The 18,286-nt window shown below is 35.8% G+C and overlaps 1 protein-coding gene across 4 annotated transcripts in view; it reads left to right on the forward strand.

Annotated features, from left to right (window-relative positions):
• LOC410895 (pleckstrin homology-like domain family B member 1) overlaps window positions 1-18,286 on the forward strand; it is a 66,264-nt gene that overhangs the window by 31,915 nt on the left and 16,063 nt on the right. For all 4 annotated transcript variants that reach the window (XM_026439020.1, XM_026439021.1, XM_026439018.1 and 1 more), the window contains exons 2-9: window positions 259-390; window positions 11,238-11,411; window positions 11,795-13,094; window positions 13,458-14,388; window positions 14,948-15,321; window positions 15,870-16,020; window positions 16,138-16,363; window positions 16,917-17,082. In XM_026439020.1, coding sequence (XP_026294805.1) covers window positions 261-390; window positions 11,238-11,411; window positions 11,795-13,094; window positions 13,458-14,388; window positions 14,948-15,321; window positions 15,870-16,020; window positions 16,138-16,363; window positions 16,917-17,082 — 3,452 coding nt within the window. In that variant the 5' untranslated portion in view covers window positions 259-260. The remainder of the gene's footprint in view (window positions 1-258; window positions 391-11,237; window positions 11,412-11,794; window positions 13,095-13,457; window positions 14,389-14,947; window positions 15,322-15,869; window positions 16,021-16,137; window positions 16,364-16,916; window positions 17,083-18,286) is intronic.

The raw sequence follows: 18,286 nt of genomic DNA on the forward strand, positions 1-18,286 counted from the left end.
AATCTTTAATTTAATCCAGCAATCGTTAAATTGACGAGAAGTGTGCTTGAAATGGTTTGAATGGCTATTTAAACATTTCATCCTTCTCTCATCGTTGCTAAGAAGTCGAGAATATTACGAATCTTTCAAAGAAAGGGGAGAGACAGCAAAGTGTCCACGAAAATTATAATACACCCTTCGTGAATTTATAGACGCGATTTCTACGATTAATTTCAATACTCGTGAGTAATTTTCACTAATATTCCTTTCTCTGTCCAGGCATGGCGACCGCCGGTCTTGAGGTGCGCGAGGCTGGGCGGGCGTTGCGCGTGCAAACGGAAGCGCCGCATCTCGTTTCCACGGGAAGCGGACGTTTGTCAACGGCGGTGACCCTACATCCTTTGCCCGAAGGTAAGGCATGCTTGTTCACCTGTGCGAATTGAAAAAACAATGATGTGTTTGGCGAGGGTGTATCGAACTGTTTGCCTCCTCGATCGTGAAGATGAATTAATTTGGATGTGGAATTAAAATAGTTTTAGGCTGTGTATAGAGGTTGGCAGGAACATCAGAGAATTGAGATTAATGATGAAAGGAGTTTTCGTTATTTGAATTTATTCTTTTGAAACGATCGAGATATCTACAATTTATATTATTTATACGAATTGTAGATAATTTCTGCGGTAGATTGTACATTTTTCTTCTTCGTTTTAATGTGTTTATAGATTCTTGTTTATAGATTCTTCTTAGGGAGATTTGAATTATTAAAATCGTTTTATTAAATTTAATAACCAATGCTTGTGTCCGTATATGAAGGCAATTGAGGCGACAACCGTTTGCAAGATAACGTTGCAATTATAACGCAATGATTCATCAATTTTAATCCGTGATTCCAACACGTAGTGTGTAATTCTGTCTGATAAAAGTTTAATAGTGATGTATAGAGTGTCCAACGAGGAGAGTTTCACTTCTCTTGCGCGTTACACAAATTCTGTGATTATATCTGCGTGAAATGAAATATAGTGAATTTCTTTGAAAAGATTTTCCTGGAATTTTCTCGATGCTTCCTTGTCGTCTATAATAGAATACATTAAGAGGCCGAGGGATTCCGGGTATTCTCGTGTATTCTCAGATATATAATTACGAAATTGGACGAGAGAAGAGTTTATTAATAATCGTGTGCGTGTCAATTTGTCGACTTTTTAATCAAAATTTATATTCCGTTTATGAAACGTATGTTGTCACGTATGGATTCAATCATAAAAATATTTCTATTAATTTAAATACAAATTAAATTTGTATCTGTTATAAAACAAGTAGTAATTTAAAATTATATAAATCGTTATGATAAGTTTTTTTTTCTTTTTTTAAAATTTTTGATGAGATATCACACATTCGTTCGTGATCTTGAGTTCATTGAGTCAAGTTCTCCACTTGCTTCAATTATGCAATCTCGTATCGCACATTTTTATTCTCGATCAAATCGAATAAACACCAAATCCAGTGAAATTTTATCCAAATCTTTTCTATCTCTCGAGTCACAAAATCATTAATCTTTTTTCCATTAATCTTTGTGTCAATATTTAGATACTTCCTTTTCCCTTTTCTTTTTTTTTTTTCATTCTTATCTTCTCGTAAAAAAAGAAAATGTTAAAATCCAATTAAATCACTGACTCGCTCGCTACACATCTCGGTGTCAATCTCGATTCCAAGATTACAATTCTATTATTAGAAAACGGTTAAAATCACGAGTCGCGGTACGATGTCAAAAATTTTGCGCGTACGAGGATTGAATCATATTTCAATTACTATAAACAAGATTTTTCAGACAAGATTTTAAACGATCCATCAAATAGTTGGAAGTAGTCATCGGTAACGAGACGGCGGTATGACTCGCAATTAAGTGTCGGACGTCGTGCAATTAGCCTGGTAAAATTCATCAACCTGGCGGCCAACCTCCGGCAACTTGGGTCTACTTATTCCTGAAATAATCGAGACGAGGAGAGAGATTTCTCTCTACAGGCGGCGGGGATTCACGCTTTTAAAAATATATCGGGGACGCGGCAGGAAGCCGCGAGAGAAGTCCTCCTCCTCCTCCTCCTCCTCCTCCTTCTCCTCCTCTGTGCACGTGCACCGGTGTCAAAACCGGAAAGGAGCCGGCCGAACACAAATATTTGCATTCATCGACGAAATCGAATGGTCAACTCGTTCACGCTTAATCTCTATCGTGTTTCTGAATTCTCCACCATTCTACGTGTTCTCCTTGTGCAGTTAATTAAATTGTGGGATTAATGAAAATAATTACGCGTCTAATTTTGTTCAATTTTAATAAAAATCATTTGTTTGTTTTTACAGGATTGCAGAAATATTTTGATGCTAATCAAAATTTGATGATTCTTATGTTATTCTTTGGATTATCAAATACTGAACTCTTTTGTGATTGGCAATTTTTTTATGGTAGAGAATTTAATAGAAGAGAGTATAGAAGAGTTTATAATAAATGCTTTGATGCTTCGAATTTTCCGGAAGGTAAACAAAATTTGACAAGTTTTAAAATACCATTAGAAAATTTCTTGCAATCGTCTTTTAAGTATGCAATTCTATACGCAGAGAACGAGATTTTCCGCGGAGAAAACTGAAATTTCGTAACTAGTTTTGTAATTTTCCGAGATACAATCGGCTTTCCACGCAAAGGAATCGAAGGAGAATGAGTGTGCAGCGATCTTACTGTCAATAGAACAAGATAACAATGACGTCGTCTCGTCTAGTATGCGCGTTTCCGCATGAGAGGCACTTACTATGCATATACGAGACGTTTTCTATGCGATTGATGTTGCGTAGTTGTTGGAATTTATGTATAAAGATTTTTTTTTTCTTTTTTTCTTTTGCGACTATGATAACGATTCTTGGAACTATAAATTGATTTGATAGAACGGTAAATAAAATTTAAATCAGTTCTATTATTAAAACCTCGATTTTTTACAATTCAATCAAAATCCGAGTAAAAGAAAATTTCCAGATCAATCGCGAACGCGACGTAAAAGAAACAAACTTTTTCCAAAACTCATATAATGATCGAAGCTAGAACACCGAAAGGATTAGATTAGAGAGGCGGCTTTTAAAAAATCGGGCTGGGAATGCAACTGTCTATAAATAAAGATCGCGCTGCATTTCTGGCTCGGCCTACTATCTAAATTCTGCCCCATTGAAAAAAACCGTGCCGATCGAATATTTAACCGTGGAATCGAGAATACGTCCGGATATCGATATCCTCCCCGCGTGAGCCTCCCCAAGGGAGGGCAAAAGCCCTTCTTTTCAACGCGGCCGTGCGCTTTACACGTCTTCGTGCACGTGCGTCCAATGAAACGGCGTCGTGTAAAGGAACGGTGATTACCGTGGCGGAAAAAAATGCAACGCGAGGAATGGGTTTTCCTGCGCGGCGAGTCGCGAACCGGAAACTCTTCTCGATCGATAAGAAAGCAATCTTGAGATTACTGTAAAGAGGAACAGAGCCTGCTACAGGTGCTGGCCGAGAATATCGGATCTCGAGAATAATATAGGTATTTAAATTAATTGGATTGTTCTCAACGTGTATGGTAATTGGTTTCTAATTTATAAATGTGTTTATATTTTATTTTTTATTAAATAGGATAATCAGATGCGACTCATAATTGACCGAGTCTGTTCGTGAAATTTTGTTTTAACATTCGTCGAAAACTTGTTGTAATAATCGTTGAAATTTTTATCGTCTCCTTTTTTTTATATTTTCTTCTTTTAGAAAATGTTACTACGGATGTGATTCCATAGTAATTTGGAATTCTTAGACTCGTGTGCGGTCCGCGTTCCTTGCATATATTTCCTCTCTCCTCCTCGATGTTGCTTGTTCATTTTATAGCTCGTACAAGATTCTTCTAGAACGTAAATTAAACCGTATTGAATGTTGAAGGAACGCCAAAGTATGTTTTCGAGAGCAATGGAATTTGAAATCTTGGTTGCTTTTTAGGATCTTCTTATCTAACGAAGATTATCCTTCGTTAATTAACTTTCCTCATTTAATGATTTTCGTTAAAGTTAACGCGTACATATATAGTATATATTCGAGTATATTAAAAAGTCTAGAAAATTTTAAAATTTGAGATTTTTTTTCCCAATTTTTACGATAAATATCGTTTCCTAACATTCGTTCGGAACAATACGAGGCGTAAAACACGTATGCTTATTCATTAATTTTTATTGATTCTTTTAGAATTGTTTTTTTTCTTTTTTTTTTTTTAATAAAATTTTAACGAATTATAATTAATTTTGCCTCGTATCGTGTGCACCTTGTATGCGCACATAAAAGGATACTACAATACTTCCAGGAAAATCCGCTCTATAATTAAATAATGGCTGTAATAAAATGTGATTAACTGTGGTACGTTCGTAAATCATCAAACATACGATGATCTCGCTCAGGAGACACGTTTCATCCGTACTTTCTTCTCGTATAGAATATTTCAGTCTAGTGCGTCAGAAATACATTTCATGGGAAGGAACATATGTCCAGAAATTTTATTTCATGTTTCCAGAAACGCACTAGCTTTCCTGAAAGCGATGAATCAAAATAGTGCATCCATGCTATTTTGCAGTTACAACCTCGTCAATTATAATATTTTTTCTCATTATTATTACACATAGAACAAACTCAAAAATACTTTATCAAACTCATTTGTGATTTCTTTTAAGAATACTCGTTTCTGAGTAAATTAAATGTTAATTGGAATTAATAATTTTTTAAAAAATTAGAATTCAACTCAAATCCAAAGATGATACATCTAAATAACGACTACAGAAACATTTATTTTATTTTTCCACTTGGGAACCGCGAATTCATCTCCTTGACAAAGCAAAGATCACAGATATACTCCACAGTTATCCATATTTCAGATGACTCGCTGAAAATCTTCTCGCTCAACAATCATAGACTAATCACAGACTGTTTAATTAACAATACACGACCTCCTGTAATACACATACATATCCTAGAAATCTCTTTAAGCATCTTAAGAACTATCGTCTAAATGTAAGAAAAAAGTAGACGATGATGGTAATGATGACGAGGTGGAAGATGCACTGCACATTAGAAGAAGAAGAAGAAGAAGAAGAAGTTAAGCTTGCAAAAAAGTCAAAGGGAGGGGAAAAAAAAAGAAAAAGAAAAAGAAAGGAAAAAAATTATGAAGCAACTTTGTGATGGTGCACGTTCACATGCACAAAGTGCACGTGCATAGCCTCATATATGACGCCTCTGTACGCGGTATATAAATGGCGTAAAGGCGTTTACGCGGTCGAAGGGGAGTCGGAGGAGAGGACAGTAACCCACGAGGAACGTTCTGTCTCATAAGCGTGGTACGTTGCACTTAAATATAGTCGGTGCATAGAGAGGAAGATAGACAGAGAGAGGATCCATGGAGAAAAAGGGAAAAGTGTACGGCGTGTGTACGTTTGAATGTACGTGAATATTGGTGGACAGAGAAAGACGGAGAAAGTGACGGAAAGAGAAAGAGAGAGAGAGAGAAGGGGAGAGAACGCAATATAAATTATTGCATGAGTCAATCCTCAAAGTGGCGTGTATTTTCAGGCGACGTTCGTTTTTCTCGGCCGTTCTATTATTCTCTTTTAGCACGACCGGCTCCCAGTCCTGGAAGTAGTACGATACGAACGGTTTCTTTCGGGGGAGGCTGTTGTTGTTCAACCCCTTACCCTTTGCAATTCGATCGACAGATGTTGGATCAAGAATTACCGTTTTAATTTGAAAGTTTCGCTCGAAATAAAATTGTAGAAAGAGATGAAGATATTCAGATATTGGAGATACAATACAATTATTGATAAGTTTGAAAAATTGACTACGACTAACTCAATAAAACTACTAGAAACTTATGATTTTTAGTAATCTGTCTCTTTATAAATAATTATATAATTGTCAATTGGGAAATTTGTGGTATTCAAGATTTTACATACAATACTCGAAGAGATCAATTTTTCCTTTGTAAAGAAAAAGGATTGTAGAGGATTGGGCCAATAAATTTGTATTATATTCTCTCAAGTATACTTTTCATGCGAGAATAAAAAGTATGTTGGGATAATTCAAATAGTTTTTAATTCTAAAGAATTATTTAGTATCAAAATCCAATAATTTTCATTAAAGACGAATTATAAAATAAAGTATGCAAATGCAAATGGGGGATAAACTGGACCATTCATCATCCGTAAAGGTGATTACGCTAAATATCATCCCACTAATCGTCCCAGAGGCGGAAGCGTTTATTGTCGGTCGATGCATTTCGCATTCGCATTAACCTGATCCACCGGATAGATATCAACAAAGAACTGATCATACGCGCGACCTCGTAGAACGAAACGATCGCCAGGAAGTAATCCTTCCTGTTTCTCGTTTTCAGTACGTAACTGTCCAACGTCATTGTTTGACCAGCTTTTAACACGTTCAACCAGGCTTGAGCCGCTGATGCTTGAAGCGCTGTGTAGAAGACGCAAGACACAGTGTCAGGCTTCAAAAACAGAGTTACACGTTTTACACTTTGAGCCGTGTATCCTTTTGAGCGTGCCGTTTTGTTAGCTCTGTACTAGAGTTGGATGGAGATGTTTAGAAATCTGTTGTTGACTGATGGAAACTCGTTTCTCTTTCTTTTTGGAAAAAGAAGAAAAGAAATAAATTCTTTTTACGTTTAATTTAAGATTCGTTTGGGACGAGTTTGATGAATTTAGAAAAAGGTGTGAATCGACTCGATATGAAATAAAATATGAATAAGAAATAATTTAAGTAAATATCAGAGTACATGGATAGAGGAGGAGGTACAGTAATTAAGTGATACAGCATTTAAATATAGCATGTAAATCTATTACATGTGTGTAACGTCTACATGTTAGTTTAAAATATAAATTTCCGTTGTCAGATGATTTTGCAATATTTTTATATATATATATATATATGGATAACGATATCATTCTCTTGCAGTGTCTGCGGTTTTACCGAATTAAAAGTCAATTTGTCTTTCGTTATCACTGGAACAGTTTTATTTCTTTCAAGATAAAATGGATATGATACGTTGAGATAACTCGGTAAAAGAAACAAATTATTACAGTAGAATTATTTACGAACAATAAACAAGGAAAGAAAAGTTTAAGTACGTTGAATGAAGAAAAAGAAAAAAAAAGAAATTAATATATATTCTCGTTATAGACTTATATATACTCTTCTTTGTAATTAACTTTTCATTATTTTTTAATCGATCAACATCTATATTTTTATATTGTACGTCTAATTTTAATCATCTTCTAATTAAAAAAAAAAAAAATCTCGTACGCAGAGATATCGAATCACTTTCACTCACCGAAGCCTTCAACAAAACCCTTCACCCGATAAATTTTTTTCAGATCGATGCATTCCATCAACTCTCGTACCAATTTCAAACCTATTACTACACTTGTATATCGCATATTTTTCATCTCTCTATGAGTTCGAAATAATCAATACGAACACAGAACGGCAATGGAATGCGATAGTCTCTCTCTTAGCGGAATGCAAAAGAATCATGGTCGAGTTAACTCGTGGATTGATCAAAATCACGGGGTCGAATTGTACGTGGCAAGTCTCTCTCCTCAACATGACACGTTCTCACACCTGTTTCCTCCTCGTGGAACGGTGCTGGCTCCATTGAAATTTATAATCGTGCCAGACGAACCACGAAGAACTTTCTCCGATCGAAACGAAATTCTGTCTACGCGAACGTAACTGTATAAAACATATAAATTGGACGATCAAGCCAAAAGAGCTCGATCAGATTTTTCTTGATCTCCCGTCTTTTTGTACCGGCTCTCGTATCTCACGATCTTAATTTTAGTAACCGATCTCTATTTTCTCTATTGTGTGTCGAGAAATTATTGAGCTGGGTGCTCAATATTTTTTACTTTTTCGAATAAGTGTTTCTTTTCTTTTCTTTTTTTTTTTAAATCACATTCAAAATAATTTTCAAGCATTTTCCTCTACGACTAATTATTATTATTTCATATATTGTTAAAGTAAATTGATTTTCTTTTTCTTTAATCCTATCAATTTTAAAATCTGAAGAATTAATATCCACGTAATTATATTCAGATACTCATTATACATTCAATAATAAATATAACCTTCACGGTTTAATTAAATATAGTTTTTCTGCGATAGCAATTTTTCTGCAATATAATTACGTATAACAGATATTCACGGACGCATAAAAGCACACGAATGATTTATTTAAAAAGAAAAAAATTGAAATGATCTTCCATAGAAAAAATCATTAAATATCACAAAGAGTCTAAAGTTTCTAAATCTAAATTTTCCCTCTCTCTTTATTTATTAAGAATTTCGTGACCGGTTGTTGTGCGATCGAGGATCGTTTAGCGTGTGGATTACACGGGATGGATGGTCCATCAGTGTTGATGGAATTACAGTTTGCAGCGGTTGTAGATCGTGGATGCGATTCGGCCGGTGTAATTGCACACACTCCTGCCGGAATCGCAGCCACGGATCACTACGGATTTATCGGGTGTTACGCAACGCCGTCAATTTTGTTAATTCATTGCTACGAAGCTAGGACTGGAATGCAGATAGAGCTGTTCCGCGGTGGAGCTGCTTCGAGCGAGTGAAACTCGTTTTATTGGAAACTTGTGGGTTTTCGCGAGCTATTCGCATAAGCATTACGAATAAACTTGCTTGAGTTAAATTCTCATTTCATTAGCTAATTATTTAGAAAAAAAATTCAATGATATTTCATATGCACGATATACATTGGCAAGGTCGTTAAAATTATAAGAGATCTACATTCTAGGATAAATTGGAAGTCTGGAAAAAATTTCTTTGCATAACATAATCCATCGAGATAATAATATTACAAAAATTCTTCAATCCTCCAATTACAAGTATCAAAGCTAAAAAGAAAAATACATATATATCAACTCTAGTTTCAAAAATTCCCTCGATTCCATCCTTATTTACCACCCTCGCGGAATCCAAAATATTTACATTTTACAAATCATCCGATGACAAGCGTATGAAACGGTTGAACGAAGGGAGAAAGAAATTAAAAAGAGAAAGGAGTGATTCTCGAAAATCGTCGCGTGCTGCGTTTCGCAAACTAGGCGAGCCTTCACCACCCCTCCGCACGAGAGGTGTATTTTGAACGTTGCGTGGCGGAAGCTTTTCCAAAAAGACCGAAAATGCGCGAGAGAGTGGACGACCGCGCCAAAACTAAATATAACATCCCAGTCCTTTGTAGAATGCGCCGCGATTTACTCGGTTTCTCTCGCGGATCCCGTATATATTAACCGAAGTTATTTCGCGTTAATGATCGAGCCGACCCTTTCACGGGTCGGAATATCCTGCGAAAAGTAACGCGGTTGGTGGTCTTTTTTTCTTCTTCCACGCTTCTTCCTTGCATTCCTACTAGAAAAAGGGATGATTTTCAAGGTGGTAAATTTGATTTTCAATCTCTTTAATCGTAATTTTTCTTTTTTTTTAAATTAATAATCGAATTGTTGGCTCGTTTCGATCGAGGTTGCGCAATGGGACCGGAAGTTATCAGGCGGATGTATTATTAGATGCCACTTGACGGGATCTATAGTTATTCGATAGTTATTCGAGTGTACGCTTGAAAGTTATTCGACTAGTTTTATCGATGGTTGATATATTTATATCGTTTCTCGATTTTTAATTATTACGTAAGATTAGCTTAGAAATTATCTGTTTCAGCAGAATTCTTAGGAAAAAGTAGTATATAGTGAAAGGGAAGTTAAAATATTATTTGGAGAATTGGAATTCAAATTTCTGATTCATTTCTTCGTGTTCGATTATCGTGAGTGATGCATGGCTCTTTTTTCTTCTTTTTGAATGTGTTTTTTTAATAGTTTTCGATCGTGAAAAGAAAAGAAAGTGTTATATTAGAATATCAAAAGTCTAGTTCTATTTTTGTTTCGCGAGTATGCATCACGTGTAGTCTCTGTAGAATGAAGATTTGCTAAGTAAATCTAGTAATTTAGATTTCTAGTCGTAAAGTATTGATTTTCGACACGAAAGAATCAGGACAGCTCAATTTTTAATTCAATCATACTTTCATTTACTTCTCTCCCACGTCATTTCTCCAATTCAACAAAAATCCAATTAACCACGGCCCGACAACTAATTCATAACATCCTTGCTCGCCGTCTAATTGTCCAATCAAGCAAATGCACCATTGAACTTCTTCGACTTCCTTCATTTAAGCGTTAAATTACACAAACCCATAATGCATTGTAGAGAGAAGACGAATCACGATGCACATATTTGAAGCATATATCCCGGTCAAGTAAAATAATAATTTTATCACTTTCTCTTTTTTTGTTTGTCAAAGAAATAAATTTCAACTTTTATAAATCTCTACTACGATTCCTACTACGAATTATCTAATTTCATTTCAACAACAATTGGATGAAACATTCGTATTAAAAATATAATTGAATCTGAAAGTAAAATAAATAAATACCTTTCATTCGAATTATCTCTTTTTCACACACGTGTATCAATTCGATATTCCACCACCCAGTATGTACAAAATTGCTTTGAAGTTTGTGCCTCAACTTCGCGAACCAAGACAGTAAATTTACGAAGATGAAAGCATGTGTATGCGCAAACACAGTTCCTCAAACGATTTAGTACCAAGTTAAAGGTTTTCGAAGTTGCGCGTACGGGGTTGGCATCGTTTCTTCCTTCCCATCTAGAATAATAGTTAAATTTGTATCACGCATTTCTCGAAAACCATGTTACATACTGCATTATTCTCAGATTTAGGTGCACTCGTTGTACTCCAGTTTATTTTAGAGTCTCGCGCTCTCCAACTCTCGATTCATTCCATCTTTCTTTCCTCGAACATATTTGTCCACTATTTTGAATTGATTTATTAAACTTTGTTACAAAATGTTTTTAAATAATATATTGTATTAAAAAAAAAGAGCAGAATATTTCTCGAGATGTTTAAGAAAATATAATAATTCTATGAATTGATGATTGATTCTCTCTCTAATTAGAGCATTATGAAATTAAATTAATTGTTCTATATATATTTTTTTCTTGTTTATGTATTAAAAAAAGAGCAGAATATTTCTCGAGATGTTTAAGAATTATTATTATATTCTATCAATTAAATTAATTTAAATTAAATTAATCGTTCTATATATATATTTTTCTTGTTTAGGTAAGTTAACCCTTGGATCAAGCCGAGATGCGGATATTTCTGTCGTTGGTACTGGCGTCGAGTCCATTCATTGCACGATTGAAAACAATAACGGCGTGGTCACTCTTCACCCCATAAATGGAAGCACGGCAGTCGATGGTGTACCGATAAATTCGCCTGTGAGACTCGCTCAAGGTAAGACCTTGACTCACATACGAATGGCCAAGTACAAACCTTTTTCGTAAAGGTGTCACTTGGTCAATTTTCTCTGCTGAATTTTATATTTTTGGCAATATTAAAACGACATCAAAGCCTGGAGAATTATCTGTCCTAAAATATTATGCGATATCTCTATTCCTTGTTTCATAGTTTCTAGAAAACAATTCTATTCCATCAAAGAGAATTTAATCTTTTCTTATGATGTATTTATAATTCTTGTTAATATAAAAATTTCTTTGTCATTTACAAGATCTGTATTTCTAGAAATATTCTAACTGAAATAAAGGAATATATATATTTCAAGAAGAAAGTATTGAAAATCTTTCCACGTGATATTACATATAAATTTAACGTTTCAGGTTGCATGCTGTCCATCGGTAGATCCAACTACATGCGCTTCAACCATCCAGCCGAGGCGAAACAATTACGATCCGTACTGCCGCACTCGAGAATCTCCATGGCGCCAATAAGCTTCTCTCTGCCGGACAGCCAGCTTCAAGAGAACTATCATCTGGAAAGGAAACCACCGGTTGCTCCGCGAAAATCTCCTCGAAATTCTTGCTCGGACGAGGAGATGGGTTTCCTGGGGAAGCTGACGAAGTTCGAGATGTTGTCGAAGCAGAACAGGAACAATTGTGTCTCGCCGAAAGTCTTTCCACCGGGCGCCATTACCACGAACGTGCCTGCCGATCAAATTCTCGGCCACTCGAGATCCTCCAGTCTGATCTCGTTAAAGAATAGCAACAACAACAATTCACCCCTGCAAAATTTAACGAATTTAGAAAGAAATTGCTCGAACACGCCATCCTTCAACTCGTCATCCTCGCCCGGCCATTTGCTCAGCACATCCACACCAACAGGCAGCTGTTTCGTATCCTCCTCTCCCAATTATTGCGGCGACGAGAATCGTCAGAGAACGGAGATCAGGCCTGCCAGTAGATCCAGCACCCCTAACCATCAGTATCAGAACGTTTCATCGCCCAATCACAATCAGATACAAATGTACTCGACGGCAGAATCGTATCTGAAAACCTACAAGCCGTATTATCGGGACAACAACAACGAGAACAATGTCAATCAAACGAAGAGCAATCAAGCGGAATTGATGTCACGCAGTTTCACCTGTCAAAGATCGACCGATCTCGAGACCGATCTGAGAGATTTCGACATGAGCCAAAGTCTGATCGTAACGAAAACCACCACGACCGAGTATCTCCAGTTGGAAAAGTTCGGCTCGAATCCTAACATCTGCAACAGCCCTGGCAACGGGAATTTCTGCAACAGTGCTGCCAACTTGAGGAGCGTAGGCGGGGCTTCCCAAGGTTTCGGATCGAATCCGAACATCAAGAGGATACAACCGCCCAGCCCGGCGTTCAATCGAAATCCCAAGTACAACGAGCCGAAGAGAGGTTTCGGCCGGGTGAAGAGCCCTACCCCTAGCACCGGAAGCGGTTGCTCGTTGGAGGAGCTGAGGGAGAGACAGATCGACGCGGAGAACAAGCGGCGGGAGGCTGAGAACAAGAGGAAACAGGCGCAAGAGGAGAGGCTGAGGGAGCAGGAGGTCGAGAGGCAAGAGAAAATGAGGCTCGAGGAGATCCTCGCCATGTGTGCCGAGTACGAGAGGCAGAGCACCGTGGAGAAACCCAGGCAACCCAACAGGTGAATGGGTTATTTGCATGCGAGAAGGTTGGAGCTTGACACGGAATCGTTTACCGTACTCTTTTGATACGCCGTCCACGATTGTTAATGCGTTATGCAGTGTGTATTATACGTAGAAATTGCGTAGACTCTTCTTCTCTCCTCTATGGAGAAGATGTCCGTTTTGTATTTTGAAATAAATAGAAAATCGAATTCTCCGGATCTTCTCGCAGAAGATGCGGAGGATCTTAACAATACGCTGCGTATTTTTATTATAAAGTAATTTTTTTTATATCTCTAGCTAAAGTCAATCTCTCTATTATTAACAACACAAAAACCTTTTGTTACGTTAAGACTACAATACCTCGATATTTTCTTTCACAGGATCAAAACGAATGGCTCGCTACCACGTGACAAACGGCTCGGCTACAATTCACCCTTCGACAGCCCGAAGAGCCCGTCAAAAAACCAACCCCACTTCTCCTTCGACACCGCGAAACAATCAAACTCGGCTTCGTACGAGAACGTGAACGTGCAAAATTCGAAGATGCTGTTCCAAAATGGCAACTCGCCGAACAATCGTCGAAATCATCCGGACAATCAAACGCAGGATCATTTGCAATCAATTGCGCCAAACAACAATAACAATAATATTCAATCGACGATATGGCCGAACGTTCTTGGCAACGGGGATCATACTTTTTCCGGCTCGATCTCGCAAGCTCGTAGCTCTGGCTATGAGAATACAAGCATCGATGGATCGATGTTCAACAACAACGATATAGGAGGTTATGGAAAGATCATCGATCCAACGAAGGATACTTATGGGACGATCCAATTGAATGGGACCAGGATCAATGGGCAACAAAACAAGCATTCGCGAAATTATGGTAACTCTACTATGAATGGGAACGTAAGCTTGTACGAGAATGTAGTGATTAATTCCGTGCAGAACAACAATCAAAACAATCATTCCATGCCAAAGAAGAATGGCCAGTTGTCGAACTCGTGCGAGATGATCGAGAACAAGCTGGCGATATCGAACGACGATCTTCTGGAAGCTATCGAGCAGCTTTCCATGCTTTCCAAGTCCAAAGAAATTTGCACTATCCCTAAAAAGAATAATACGGAGAAGGACAACGCGAAATCGAACGAAGCTAAAGCTGAGAAAGAGAGGAAGGAGCTCGAGGAGGAGGATAGGAAGAAGTACATAGAGTTTCTTCAGAATGAAAAATTGCATATCCTTGGTAATATGGATATATTGAAGAGGAGCGTGGCGGATATTGAGATACAAGAGGAGGAGATTAGTAGGGAGGTTGGTGTGATTTAACTTTTCTTTTAACTGATTACGTATAGGCAGGGTATCCTATAGGAATTGTAAAAAGATTAGAATTGCAAAATATTTCTTGTATTTAAGAAAAAGAATATGGAAAGTATTATTTTTCTTTTAAGACACCAATTTTAAAGATATTTTTATTTTCTTTTAAAGATATGAATGCATTCAGTATTACTAAGGATCATCGACAATTCTTTATCCTCTTATCTGAGTTTGTCTTCGAGTTAAAATTTATTTATCTTTTTGTATTTCGCATAGAGATAAGATTCTATGATTCTTTCCTCTTCGAGCATTCACGTTCAGTCACGTTTGTACATTCGTTTGTGCATCGAGCATTTCTAAATATATATAAATTCTGAAAAGAAGAAGAAGAAGAAAAAAGAAAAACGATAAAAATAACATGAAGAAGTTCGTTTTTCTCTTTTCCAGATTCGAATTTTTAAAACGAAATTTGGAACAGGTTGTTAAAGAAACTTTTATAGATACGCTCGATTCTTTGATAAGTTTTTTTTAAGTGAATTTGCATTGTGTGTGACAGCTCGAATTAGAAAAGGCACTGCTCTCTGCAGAATACGAGTCGGAATCGTTGAAACTGAGTCAGGACGAGGGCGAAAAGATAAAAGTACAGATGCGGATAAACGAGCTCGAGAGACAGATGGCCGTGGATAACACCAGCCAGGCGAATTTACAGGCAGAGGCGAAGCAAAGAGTGCAAAGGGCTCAGCAGGCTTGCAGCCGTTTGGAGGAGGAGTTGGCGAATTGCACGGACGAAACCGTGCAACAGGATATCAGTGAGAAGCTTATGGCTCAACAAGACGTCCTCGAGTCAGAGAGGAAAGCATTCGAGGATTTGGAGTTTCATCATCTGGAAGAAGAAGCGAGCAAGCTGGCTACTAGGGAAGAATTACAGAGGTAAATCTATTTCATGTACGATTATATGGATAAATCCTTTTAAATCCTTGTCGGTTGTCCATTCTTCCTATCCTCTTGATAATAAATCGTTCTTTCATTATTTTTCACTGTAAAAACTTAGCTTAACTACTATGGTATGAAACTATAATTAATAATATTGATTTTTAAAGAAATTTTGTTATTAAATTTTGTTATTAGATTGATCTTGTTTTTTGAATTGAATTCATAAAGTTTTGGAAGGAATTTATAGAGAAGATTTATTGTTAATATATTTTGTAATGATATTATGTTTATGAAAAAATAGTAGATATGATTAAAGTTAAGAAATAGATATATTTAGATATTCTAATCTTATTTTTATCTATGATATTTCTTGTTGAATTATCTATGATAATTCTTTTTTCACTTGGCTAAAAAGAATTTACAATAGAATAAAATTTCTTCTACTAAAAACTATTTACATAAATTTTCTTTATTGTATATATCTTCAAGATGATAATTGACATTTGAGTTTAACATAGAATTAGTGGTGCAAATATCTGTTCCAGATACTTGAGCGAATTGACGGCCAAGATAGAGACCAGGAAGGCTCGATTGAACCACTTGGAAGCGCAGAGATCTGAAGCGAAAAGCACGGCAACTAAAGAAGCGAGAAGTCTCGAAAGGCAGAAGCTAACGCATTTGAAACGGTTGGAAGAAGTTAGTAAACGTACTAATTTCAATTCTAAATCATCTCTACTTCGAGAAAACAAATATAAATTAATTTGATATTTAATCTTTGATTTTTGTTTGATTTGTTATCCATTATCGTGATAGGGACGAAACCGAGTTAGAGCGATTAACGATGAACTGACAAAGTTGGCGCAAAATTCTTGTGAGAATAGCGATGAGAAACGATCTCCGAGCAGGGAAGACTTCGACAGGATCTCCAGGGTCACCACTGACTCTCCCATTGTAAACAATCAGGGCAGCTTGGGAAGGAAAACTATCGAATCCCTCAAGGAAATTGAGAGAAATCGACAGCTTCACTTAGCAAAACAAGGTAAATATTACATACTTTAATGTAAATGTAATAAAAGTTAGGTAACAGAGTAAACGTGTTTGACATTTTTCATTCAAACTATTATATAATAAAATTCAATTACAGTGATCATTTGTGAAGAATTCTATGGGTATGTAAAAATTAATTAAACTAGATAATAGTTGTTTTCAGGTGTATTAATTGTCTACAACAAATATTTTATCTTTCTCTTTGCAAAAAAAATTTTATAGCGTTCAATTATAAGCTATTCTTCTAAAAATATTTAATTAAATTTTAAATTTTTACTATCTATATATATATTTTATTCATTTTGTATATGAAAAAAATGTATATATTTGGCTAAAATTAATTCAATTCAACTAATTTGATTCAATATAGTAAAGTAAATATTATGGAAGTGAAAAATTTTCTTTAATAATATACTTATTTTTACAATATATGTTAATATTATTATATATATTAATTAAAGATTTGGTTAACAGGTATTTTATTTTTTTATTTATTTTTTTTATTTTTTATTATAAATCAAATTGGCATGTTTTCTCTATTACAGGCAGCCAAGTAATTTCGGAAGAAAGACGAAGAGTAGAGGAATTGAAACGAAGAGTGCAAGACGAAGTTCGGTCGCAATGGGAAGAAAGAAAGATGAATTGTACTTCTTTCAACAGCGTTGAATCAGGCGAAGAATCCTCCAGTTATTCAACGGGACCAACAGAAAGGTGAGTCACGTGTTCAATCATGTCGCTTTTAAGATGTAAATCGTGCATTCTTCTGTTTGCTTTTCTAAGGAAGTGAAAACAGACGAAAATTGCATGGTTTGCGTTTCGCACGTCAGAATTTCAACATTTCCATTTCACGTTTCATGTGTTTTTTTATAAAAATGTCCATCTTGAACACAGAACAAACGGAACAAAGAAACGAGAATCTTTGTCAAATTTAAAACGATATTTTCAACTTTTATTGTCTTTCCTTTATTTCAAATATAAATAATTAAGAAATATGTATGCAAATATCACAATTTATTTAAATGATAATGAACGTGAAATGAAAATGTAAGCATTAACTGATTTTTTTTTTTTTTTTTTTTTAAATAGCATGATTACACAATATTTAATAAGAATTAGAAATGTAAAAGTGACATGATAGTGTTTCCCAGTAAGTGTATAGTAAATATAGTCATTTTATATTTTTGAATGACGAAATTGCCTATGAATGATTATACATGCCATCATTTCAACAGTAATGGTTTTATATATGTGTTAATGATAGAAAAGATTTTTTCTTCATTCAATAAGAATTTATATGAGAAAGTTTCATGAATTTTTCTTAAAATGCATATAAATGTATCAAATTTTATCCCTTAATATCAAAGTTAAAAAAAAAATCTATAATTTTATCATTGAAATTAAAAAACTCTTCAATTTTGGCTTTATATAATTAACAATTATATCTTAAAGACATTTTATTTCAGATAATAGAAATTTAACTATATATATATATATATATGACACAATGAACAAAATTCCTACGAAACGAACCAACTCGACTTCATTTTGACAAATTGTAATCGATCCAATTTCTAATCAATGGCCAATACTATGGTGTCCAATAGATCTTCGCGTAACAAGCAGAAATCTTTTCCCTTCTTTTTTTTTCTTTTTCTTTTTCTTTCCACCGTCTCTAAATGGAACGGGTTGTGTAAACAAGGAATACGCACTACGCCTCTTTTAATCCCTCCAGTTCCGCGAAACTGGAAACCCATCGAGAGTAAAAGGTGTCGCAGCAGCCTTGACGCCGCCGAGGAGGCAGAAGAGAGGCGTCGCGGGTGTGTATCGCCGCCAGCATGCGTCCGAATCGGCGTCGACGATCACCAGATTACCCGGCTGATTGCGTCGACCGCAATAAAACGCTTTATCGGGCCCT

The sequence above is a fragment of the Apis mellifera genome, linkage group LG2 (genome assembly GCF_003254395.2).
Source record: "Apis mellifera strain DH4 linkage group LG2, Amel_HAv3.1, whole genome shotgun sequence".
In the NCBI taxonomy this organism is placed as follows: Eukaryota; Metazoa; Arthropoda; class Insecta; order Hymenoptera; family Apidae; genus Apis; species Apis mellifera.